The 12,093-nt window shown below is 42.8% G+C and overlaps 1 protein-coding gene across 2 annotated transcripts in view; it reads right to left on the bottom strand.

Annotated features, from left to right (window-relative positions):
* The window catches only part of crim1 (cysteine rich transmembrane BMP regulator 1 (chordin-like)), a 128,615-nt gene extending 116,726 nt beyond the window's left edge, over positions 1-11,889 (bottom strand). For both annotated transcript variants that reach the window (XM_065004171.1, XM_065004172.1), the window contains exon 1: positions 11,589-11,889. In XM_065004171.1, the coding sequence (XP_064860243.1) occupies positions 11,589-11,889 (301 nt within the window). The remainder of the gene's footprint in view (positions 1-11,588) is intronic.
* Positions 11,890-12,093: the final 204 nt, after the last annotated feature.

Raw genomic sequence — 12,093 nt, 5'->3', positions numbered from 1 at the left:
AGACCATTCAGACTCTAAACAACTAGTGCATGTAATCAATTACTTCCAATATGGTTAACATCAAGGATAAGGTAGAACCTATTGTTTACCTCAATTTCCTCTTTAATCGGCCCAAGTGAATAGGAAGCTCTCCTTCCTCCCTCTAATCATTCTGTGAATGATGTATAAAGTAATTCATTGAGACATACATACGTACATACATATGCATGAGCGATTATTATTCCATCTACATACTTCAAAAACCTTGTAAACTACTGACTACAAACACTTGTGTCTGGTAGTGTGATACTGTTCAAAATCAGATAATAATTATCACTGCAGTTGTTTATCTCTCACATGGCTGTCAAACTATACAACAGCAAAATGATGTAGAAATAGAAATGACAGATTGGATGTCAGACAGTCAGTGTGTTGTAAAGGATGAGAGCCTTGAGGCGGTATTTGGCCTGAAACTTGGAGCTGCCTGCCTGAGCGGTAATGTAACTTCTGTGTCAGAGAGCTCCTGAGTGCAGCTAATGTCCCCTGAAACCCAGACCATCCAACAGCACTAACTGGGGAACTGGAAAAGAAAAATACATAGCATCCACAGCAGGGCCATCATCCCCACTAGGACGACCCTGAAGCCCCAGAGCCTTCAGTCTCCTGGCGCTCTTTGTTCCACGTTATCCCATTAGCCAGGCACCGTTCTGAGGATCTGGTGGAGGTGAGCTTGGGGTAAGCCACTTATACCCAGTGTGATTGTCCGAAGTGAGAGTGATCAGTGAGAATTCCTGGCTCTGGCTGATATGACCTGTTGGTTTTGAAATGTGATCGGATTCATTTGAACACCTGCCCAGGACTGCCTGGATATAAGTTTAGGGGCTAAAAGGCATTCATTTCATCTGACCCTTTGTGTAAAGGGAGAAGCTCTCCGACAGTAACAGTATCTGACTGAAGTGCCTCTGAGGTATGGCGGAGCAGAGGCCCTTTTGCTACACCAACAAAGGCCCGCACTCTGCCTGTGTCGTTGTGACACTCATCATCATTCATCATGAGTCATTACAGCCGACATTAGCTGTCATGAGGCATGACCCATTGTGTGCTCTGCCTCTGTGACACTATGAACAGCAGCAGGCATGTCAGCGCATGGTGACTACTAGGGCTCTGATGAGCCAGGTGAATATTAAGGTCTCTGGGGACAGCTAAGGGAACATTAGGGTTTGGCGGTGGGGGTGACTATAGCTCTAATATGTTGGGGAAAGGCCCTGTGGGGAACGGGGAACATCGAAGGTTGGACGTGGGGAGTGTGCGGGTGGGGCGAAGGTCATGCTCTGTAGTGGTGGTGTAACTGGCGTTCCATGCTTTGATCTGGTTCAACCCTCCAGGAGACCTTTGCTTTTTTTTTTGTTCCACAGGCCTTGCATTAGACATTACCCATCTGAGAGACTACTTACTGGCCAAACATATCAGACTCTCATTAACATGTTTCCATTAATGGCCACCCCTGTTGAAACCCGACCCCTTGTGTCTCTCTCTGTGGCGTCCTCTAAGGCTCTGTTTGTGTCTACAGTAAGGCTGCATATAGGGTAAATAATGTCAGGGGTTGTCTTTCTCCACACAGATATTGTCATATATAGGAAAAGCTTTCATATCTTTGAGCAGTAATAGGCTATGAATCTCATTTGATTCATTTGGTTAAATAAAGCCTGAGTAGCCCTTTACACTAACAACCTGTACACGAGTTGAAAATGGCAGATTTGGTGACTGATAAGCACCCAAATTGGAATGTAGTGGCTGTACAGTTACATGCTATACGTGACGTTAGACCTCATGGTTTCCGCTTTACAGCTTTGTATGGGATTTGTATGTGCACTTCACATTTCCATATTATAAAACTTGTGTAATTTATAGTGTCAACGTTTATGATCACTAAGTTTGATGTACAGTTAAAAGAATGACATAACTTCCTACCCTGGGTTGTTCTGAACAAAAATAGCCTGTTTGTCGTATTGTGAAGAAAATTTGCAGCGGAACACGCACCTCAATGCCCTCATGAATCCATACTTTGCCTACCAAAATGACTACCTGTTTCTCTGAAGTGACTTACCGCAAGATCATATTTTAAAACTTAGCTAGTCACGTTGGCAGTAAAAGCTTTAAAATTATGCCCACCTGACCCAGATTGCGATTAAAGAGGATTCTCCGGTACTATTGCATATTTTTTAGCCAGTAGATCTGAAAGTAGTGCTCACGAGCCAAATGTGGTCCTCGAAAATTGCGTACTAGGTCAAATATGTACAGATATGTGCACCACGTCAATGCTCTCTTTATTTCTGCTGCGTGTTTGCTAGCTGTCACTCAAATGACAAGGGGCTGAAACTCAAATTGCTAGGGGGCTGGCCCACATGGGGAAAATGTAGGGGAAAATGGCGCCGCACAGGTTCCAGAAAACAGTCGCTTTCAAACTAGGGATTTAGTGGTTAGTTGAGGTGAGATAGTAATTCTGCCTAAAGAATACGCATGTATGAACTTCAAAATGATACATCCAGCCCAAAGCGGGAGGTTTAGAAAATACTTACTAGTCGACAAAGTTCCAGAGGATGTCTTTAGTAATGGACAGTTTTTAGATTGAGTAAACATGTCACGCCCTGACCTTTGAGAGCCGTTTTATTTCTCTATTTGGTTAGGTCAGGGTGTGATGTGAGGTGGGCATTCTATGTTTTGTATTCTATGTTTCTTTATTTCTGCTTTGGCCAGGTATGGTTCTCAATCAGGGACAGCTGTCTATCGTTGTCTCTGATTGAGAATCATACTTAGGTAGCCCTTTTTCCCTCCTTCGGTGTGGGTAGTTGACTTGTGTTTGTGGCACTTAGCCCTCGTAAGCTTCACAGTCGTTTTTGTATTGTTTCTTGTTTTGTTGGCATCATTACAAAATAAAGGATCATGTACGCTCACCACGCTGAGCTTTGGTCTTCCTTCAACGACGGCCGTGACAAAACAAAAACAGTACTTGTGTGATGGTTGGGATGTAGGGCTGAGTTCCAAACTAACAAATACAAGTGTGCTTGCTTCAGTTCCTTAAAAACCTCTTAAGGATTCGCCCCTTTTCACAATTTTCGCCTAAAGTGACATTCCCAAATCGAACTGCCTGTAGCTCAGGCCCTGAAGAAAGGATATGCATATTATTGGTACCATTTGAAAGGAAACACTTTGACATTTATGGAAATGTGAAAGGAATGTAGTAGAATATAACATAATATATCTGGTAAAAGATAATACAAAGGAAAAAACAACATTATTTTGTATTTTTTTGTACCATCATCTTTGAAATGCAAGAGAAAGACCATAATGTATTATTCCATCCCAGATGGAATTTAGATTTTGGCCACCAGATGGCATCAGTGTGTGAAACGTTTAAGACTGATCCAATGAACCATTGCATTTCTGTTCAAAATGTTGTATCAAGACTTTTCATGTTAAAAATTGTACACTCTCCTCAAACAATATCATGGTATTCTTTCACTGTAATAGCGACTGTAAATTGGACAGTGCAGTAAGATTAACAATCATTTAAGTTTTCTGCCAGTATCTGATATGTCTATGTCCTGGAAAATGTTCTTGTTACTTACAACCTCATGCTAATCGCATAAGCCTATGTTAGCTCAACCGTCCTGTGGAAGGGACACCGATCCCAAAGAATATTTATTAATGGCACAGCTAGGAGACCTCAAAAAAGGACCTTGAGTCAAAAAAGTGGACTGAAATGATTTACTAACTTTGTGCACTTTGGAGAGGTGTGAAACTAAAACAAGAAGCTCCCACGCTGAGGTCTGTTCAACGCTGGTCCGACCAATCTGATTCCATCAAGTGGACTGGGATATGTTTCGTATTGCGTCGGACAACAACATTGACGAATACGCTGATTCGGTGAGCGAGTTCATTAGAACGTGCATTGAAGATGTCGTTCCCATAGCAACGATTAAAACATTCCCAAACCAGAAACCGTGGATTGATGGCAGCATTCGCGTGAAACTGAAAGCACGAACCACTGCTTTTAATCAGGGCAAGGTGACCGGAAACATGACCGAATACAAACAGTGTAGCTATTCCATCCGCAAGGCAATCAAACAAGCTAAGCGTCAGTATAGAGACAAAGTAGAATCACAATTCAACGGCTCAGACAAAAGAGGTATGTGGCAGGGTCTACAGTTAATCACGGATTACAAAAAGAAAACCAGCCCATTCACGGACCAGGATGCCTTGCTCCCAGGCAGACTAAATAACTTTTTTGCCCGCTTTGAGGACAATACAGTGCCACTGACACGGCCCGCAACCAAAACATGCGGACTCTCCTTCACTGCAGCCGAGGTGAGTAAAACATTTAAACGTGTTAACCCTCGCAAGGCTGCAGGCCCAGACGGCATCCCCAGCCGCACCCTCAGAGCATGCGCAGACTAGCTGGCTGGTGTGTTTACAGACATATTCAATCGATCCCTATCCCAGTCTGCTGTTCCCACATGCTTCAAGAGGGCCACCATTGTTCCTGTTCCCAAGAAAGCTAAGGTAACTGAGCTAAATGACTACCGCCCCGTAGCACTCACCTCCGTCATCATGAAGTGCTTTGAGAGACTAATCAAGGACCATATCACCTCCACCCTACCTGACACCCCAAACCCACTCCAATTTGCTTACCGCCCAAATAGGTCCACAGACGATGCAATCTCAACCACACTGCACACTGCCCTAACCCATCTGGACAAGAGGAATACCTATGTGAGAATGCTGTTCATCGACAGACTACTCAGCATTTAACACCATAGTACCCTCCAAACTCGTCATCAAGCTCGAGACCCTGGGTCTCGACCCTGCTCTGTGCAACTGGGTACTGGACTTCCTGACGGGCCGCCCCCAGGTGGTGAGGGTAGGTAACAACATCTCCACCCCGCTGATCCTCAACACTGGGGCCCCACAAGGGTGCGTTCTGAGCCCTCTCCTGTACTCCCTGTTCACCCACGACTGCGTGGCCACGCACGCCTCCAACTCAATCATAAAGTTTGCGGACGACACAACAGTGGTAGGCTTGATTACCAAAAACGACGAGACGGCCTACAGGGAGGAGGTGAAGGCCCTCGGAGTGTGGTGTCAGGAAAATAACCTCACACTCAACGTCAACAAAACTAAGGAGATGATTGTGGACTTCAGGAAACAGCAGAGGGAACACCCCCCTATCCACATCGATGGAACAGTAGTGGAAAGGGTAGTACGTTTTAAGTTCCTCGGCGTACACATCACAGACAAACTGAATTGGTCCACCCACACAGACAGCATCGTGAAGAAGGCGCAGCAGCGCCTCTTCAACCTCAGGAGGCTGAAGAAATTCGGCTTGTCACCAAAAGCACTCACAAACTTCTACAGATGCACAATCGAGAGCATCCTGGCGGGCTGTATCACCGCCTGGTACGGCAACTGCTCCGTCCACAACCGTAAGGCTCTCCAGAGGGTAGTGAGGTCTGCACAACGCATCACCGGGGGGGGGGCAAACAACCTGCCCTCCAGGACATCTACACCACCCGATGTCACAGGAAGGCCATAAAGATCATCAAGGACAACAACCACCCGAGCCACTGCCTGTTCACCCCGCTATCATCCAGAAGGCGAGGTCAGTACAGGTGCATCAAAGCTGGGACCGAGAGACTGAAAAACAGCTTCTATCTCAAGGCCATCAGACTGTTAAACAGCCACCACTAACATTGTGTGGCTGCTGCCAACACACTGACTCAACTCCAGCCACTTTAATAATGGGAATTGATGGGAATTGATGTAAAATATATCACTAGCCACTTTAAACAATTCTACTTAATATAATGTTTACATACCCTACATTATTTATCTCATATGTATACGTATATACTGTACTCTATATCATCTACTGCATCTTCATGTAATACATGTATCACTAGCCACTTTGAACTATGCCACTTTGTTTACATACTCATCTCATATGTATATACTGTACTCGATACCATCTACTGCACCTTGCCTATGCCGCTCTGTACCATCACTCATTCATATATCTTTATGTACATATTTTTTATTCCTTTACACTTGTGTGTATAAGGTAGTAGTTTTGGAATTGTTAGCTAGATTACTCGTTGGTTATTACTGCATTGTCGGAACTAGAAGCACAAGAATTTCGCTACACTCACATTAACATCTGCTAACCATTTGTATGTGACAAATACAATTTGATTTGATTTGGCTACTTGGAGACTCCAGTTAGACCGCTTACTCAAACCCTTGTCATTTTTTTGTCTTATGTTGCACCTTACCCCACATTTCCCATGAATATTATTATGTTACTGAATGTATACAGATTATTTTCAGATTTCGTTATCAACAAATGCTGCCAAAAGTACAGTAAATGTAAAATGCACATAAAATCCACAGTGTAATGTTTGGATTCAGTCTTGTGTAAGGTGAACTGTTGTGTCCTCAGTTTTGCTCGGATAATTTCCCCATAATCTCCAAATTGTTCCCTTTCAATTGCTACCATGGTTATGCATATGCTTCTCATAATTCTTCTGTTATAAACATTTCATTTTGGCCCTATCCATATAGGTCACTTCCCACGAGTGTAAAGGGTTCATTTCATTTAAGTATTTAAGCGCTTTTCAGACATCCAGCAGAATATCGTAAAGTTCCCGGCCGAGTACACAACTTGTCTCTCTAGTAAAAGCGGCTAGTGCCTTCACATACGAGGACGACAGCCCAGTCTATGCGACAGCCGCCGGTGAACATAGCAACGAAATAAACAAACTTTATCAAATTGCGAATAAATTAACGCTATAACAACATAAGCATGCATAAAAACATACTTACATGCAACAGAAATTATTAATCCAAAAATGGGTTAGAAAACTATGATTCTAATTGTTAAATGTGACTGGTGTTAGCCAGCTAGCTAGTGGACAAGTTAGCTGGTCCTTCTGTATCACCAATCACGGGCTCCGTTTTTTTTTTTGTTTTTGACAGTGATTGGTCAACAACAAATAATAGAGCAGAATCACAGATAATCTGTTATATTGACCAGATACTCTAAATCAAATCAAATCACATTTTATTGGTCACATACACATACTTATCAGATGTTTATTGCGGGTGTAGCAAAATGCTTGTGCTTAGGGGCTAAAAGCAGAGCTACGAAGTATGTTGGCGCCATCTTTGAAAACAATGAAAATAAATGTCTTCGAAAATAGAGGCCAGACGGGAGGAGGCAAGATCAGGTGGGACCATTCTAGCCAATGAGAGGGCAAATACGCATGTGAACAACAGGCACAACGTAATAATTCCTGAAAACTAAAAGTACATTTTTGTTCTTCATTAAAGGTTAGGCATAATGTCAGTAGTGAGGTTAAGGTTAGGTTTAGAATAATATTTTAAGGAGATAAATTGTAGAAATAAGAGGGGGTTATTACTTTGTGGCTATGGTAACAAGTGACGACAAGGTACAACTTCAATATTTTTTATTTATTTTTATTTTATTTCACCTTTATTTAACCAGGTAGGCTAGTTGAGAACAAGTTCTCATTTGCAACTGCGACCTGGCCAAGATAAAGCATAGCAGTGTGAACAGACAACACAGAGTTACACATGGAGTAAGCAATTAACAAGTCAATAACACAGTAGAAAAAAAATGGGCAGTCTATATACAATGTGTGCAAAAGGCATGAGGAGGTAGGCGAATAATACAATTTTGCAGATTAACACTGGGGTGATAAATGATCAGATGGTCATGTACAGGTAGAGATATTGGTGTGCAAAAGAGCAGAAAAGTAAATAAATAAATAAATAAAATAAAAAAAACAGTATAAAAACAGTATGGGGATGAGGTAGGTGAAAATGGGTGGGCTATTTACCAATAGACTATGTACAGCTGCAGCGATCGGTTAGCTGCTCGGATAGCTGATGTTTGAAGTTGGTGAGGGAGATAAAAGTCTCCAACTTCAGCGATTTTTGCAGTTCATTCCAGTCACAGGCAGCAGAGTACTGGAACGAAAGGCGGCCAAATGAGGTGTTGGCTTTAGGGATGATCAGTGAGATACACCTGCTGGAGCGTGTGCTACGGATGGGTGTTGCCATCGTGACCAGTGAACTGAGATAAGGCGGAGCTTTACCTAGCATGGACTTGTAGATGACCTGGAGCCAGTGGGTCTGGCGACGAATATGTAGCGAGGGCCAGCCGACTAGAGCATACAAGTCGCAGTGGTGGGTGGTATAAGGTGCTTTGGTGACAAAACGGATGGCACTATGATAGACTGCATCCAGTTTGCTGAGTAGAGTGTTGGAAGCCATTTTGTAGATGACATCGCCGAAATCGAGGATCGGTATAAAGTGTTTTTTTCTCAAAGTTGCCGGGATGTTTTGTGTCTTACTTATATCAGTACACTCGTAACAACCTAATCATTGCGAAACCTCTATTCGGTCACACATAGCAAATTATCCATTCAATTTCTTTTTTACCAAATTTGACACTCTCTCATTGACCTCCACACAAAACCTCCTTGCCAAAAAAACGCCACCTGCTGGAAAAGACTCATTTTTGGCCCAGTTATCCCTCTCGCATTGCAGAATCCTGTTTTCTCTGCCTCAGCTGAGCGGTTTCCACAAGCAGGAGCACAACTGACCGCTCGGGCTGTCCGCCTAGATAGAATTTCGCCCCCCGCCTAGGCTTCACTGAAAATGAATGGGTAACCCCGTCCACGGCACAGTCTGTCAGCGCCTTTAGAATGAGACATACTGTAACAGATATCACATTGGCTTTAAAAGCATTCATTATATTAATCCGTTTTCCTCTCCACTGGGATCCTATCGGTGGAGACTGCTGAGGGGAGGACGGCCCATAATAATGGCTGGAATGGAGTCAATGGAATGGTATTAAACACATGTAAACCACGTCTTTGATGTGGTTGATACCACTCCATTGACTCCATTCCAGACATTATTATGAGCCCTCCTTCTCTCAGCAGCCTCCACTGGATTCAATGGCTTCGGTTCAAACTTCAGTTCAAACTCAATAAAGACACCCTCGTCCACTTACCCTCCTTATGCCCTTGGGGGAATCCCCATCCCCATCTTGGAGGGCGGTTCAAATGATTAGCCAAACAAGGGAAGTTTGCAAGGTAAGCCCCTCAGCCCTCGTTTTCAGTCAAATTTGCGAGTGTACAATTATGTTCACTCCGGGCCTGAAACTCCACAGAATTCAATTCGCGATGATTGTTCATCCGCTAAGAAAAGTCTGCCAAAACTTAAAAACAACATCAATGGAGAAGTCAACATACAAGTGTAAGTAAAAACGAATGCAAATAAGTTACAAATTGTGCTACTAATGCACATGATGGCACAAACACGTCTTGTAAAAAGTAAATACGTTTTTGTTTGGTTATCTTTCGGAAATTGTAGAAATAAAACATTTTTCTTCTTCAGAAGTTCCAGCTAGGCAGGCTAACGTTAGTTAGCCAGCTATCATACAGTAGGCGTATATTAATAATGATATATTTAATATAAGTAGACATGCAATCATAATTGAGTGTAGTGCTTATAAAGCACCCACATGCTACCGCTGGCTGAAAACACAATCATCGCAGGATGAACGAGTGACAAATTTCCGGGCATGGGCGGTCCATTTAAAAATCATTATTTCCTTCCTCGCCCCTTGCCCTGCAAGTGTATACTCGTCAGACATCAGGATACATCATCAGAAGGGGCCACTTAATTTGATGTGTGTCTTTTAATTGTTTGGACTGCAGCCTATAAAGGTGGAAGGGACTGGGGATTGAAGCTTGAAGAAAATACAAAACAATTATTGAACTATTCTCCCATGTCAAAGGAATTTAATATTAAATCAAAAGCTGTCAGATTGTTTATTTCTGCAATGTTCAAGGACTCCAGCCCCTTCATCAACATTCCACTAGTGAAATTACTAAAAAGGTAAATGTAGGCCAGGGATCATCAATTAGATTCAGCCGCAGGCCAATTCGTTATTGAGCGGTTGGTCCGTGGGCCGGAACACAATTTGAAATAATTTGTAGACTGCAAATTGACCGCAAGAAGCCTAAACAGATACAGTATAATGTTAGCATAAAACATAATGATTTCAAATCTTGCTTACATTTGTAGACAGATTTCTTAAATAAAAATCACTTGGAGCTGATTTCCTGCTGTTTTTACAGTCTTTTATGTGCAACAATGAAACAAAAAATGTATTTGATTTAAAACTTGGGGTCTAAATAAAACCACCAACGGGCAAAATTCGGCCCGCGGGCCGTCAGTTGGGTAACCCTGATGTTGGCATTTTACCACGAATTCCGACATGGCCACAAAGGATAATAGCAGAGTTTCTAAACCGAGGCGCAACATCGCAATACTTCCGGGAAAGCTTGTGAAACAGACCAAACAGACCAGGCCGGGGATTGGGGTTTGAGATGTCAATAAGAGAAGTGAAAAGTTATTCCTTAGTTGTACATTTTCACGAAATCTAAAGAACAGCCTACATTCGAGTCAATGTCTAAGTAGCTGAACATTTTATTACTCCAATCTCGTAAAAGTGACAAACTGTTAGGTTTTCATTTTCGTCTAAAACGACTTTATATCGAAGGAATTACTTTGATTTGACGGCCTGCACACGCGCAGTCAGGCGCGAGACAAACGTTATAAGCGATGACGTTTTTCTGCGCTTGAGCTTAGCTTGCCAACGTCGCCATGGCATTGCCTACAAGTGTGATCGGGGATTTCTATTGGATAATCAGTTTATTCCTATCTTCATATTGCCTACAAGTGTGATCGGGGATTACTATTGGATAATCAGTTTATTCCTATCTTCATATTGTACTGTCTTTGATAATAGGCGACACCTGTGATTCCAGGTATTAGCAGACAGTTAATGTCCTATTCGTTCGGGGCGATGTAAAATAAACGGCGCTGACGCGTAAATTGAGTTGCATAGCAGACATTCCATTGAAAAACCAACCAGCCTCAGCGGAAAGAGGGGCTGGCACCGCGTCCAAAAACAGCACGAAACCCGTTAGCATTACCCTAAAGAAATGGAAAACCGACATCCTGCAAACACATTAACCAGCTCGCTTGCTCAATCAAGCTCTTATTCCAAACCCCCACCACACCGCCAGACCAGCAGCATGGACAGACATGTATATGCAGCTACAAGTTATGTAGCTCTACTTTGACTGTAGAAATGAAAACAGCGTGAAAGCCACATCATTCACTTTTGAAATAGGAATAACTTCATAGTATGTAGGCTACAGCTACACAATAATAATCGATTCATTATTATTATTAGCCAGTCTAACATTATTAGGCATATTGTATAATAGGTTAACTAGCAGCCTAATAGAGCTAACATTGCCCATTGCTATTATTTTCAACTCATTTGAATTACTTCTATATGATGCATTTTAGACTAGACTATACATGTGATTTTGATGTGATAGCCAAAGTGGAACATCTTTGTACAATGGACATGTGTTTTGTTTGAACTTTTATGCAGAGCATAAGCCGTATTCGTTATGGTGAAACAGTGTAAATAGAATACAAACCTTCACAGACTCCGACTTCATACTGCGTGATGGATCCACCGTTCAGCGGCGGTCTGATCACGCACCGGAGCCCCCGGTCACAAGTCCCGTACAGACCGTAGACACCACCGCAGCTCTCGTTTTTCTGTTTGGCGCAGACGGAGCAGCAGCCGCAGATACCGAGCACCACGGCGCCAGAGCAATGCTTTGGCTCCTCGCATTTAGATTCATCACACGGCAGACATAAAAGAGCCCGGTTGCTCTTCCAAATCATGGATATTAAAATGCATCTCGTTATAAAGTACATCCTGGCAGAGGCCATGGGAGAAAAAATATATATATATCCACAACCCGCCCGCGGACCCACAAATCACCAGTCCAGCGAGGAAGAAAATACCAGCTAAGCTATGCAATGCGAAGAACACCACAGTTCTTCTAAAAGGCTCAACGTTCCGGTAAACAGTCTAAATTTGTGCTGTATGTTGTTATACGTTCCGTTAGATAAACTTTTGTCCTGGTTCTTGTA

The sequence above is a fragment of the Oncorhynchus nerka genome, linkage group LG18 (genome assembly GCF_034236695.1).
Source record: "Oncorhynchus nerka isolate Pitt River linkage group LG18, Oner_Uvic_2.0, whole genome shotgun sequence".
Lineage (NCBI taxonomy): Eukaryota > Metazoa > Chordata > Actinopteri > Salmoniformes > Salmonidae > Oncorhynchus > Oncorhynchus nerka.
Note: the sequence above shows the minus strand (reverse complement) of the source record. Positions and strands in the feature narration are given on the sequence as shown.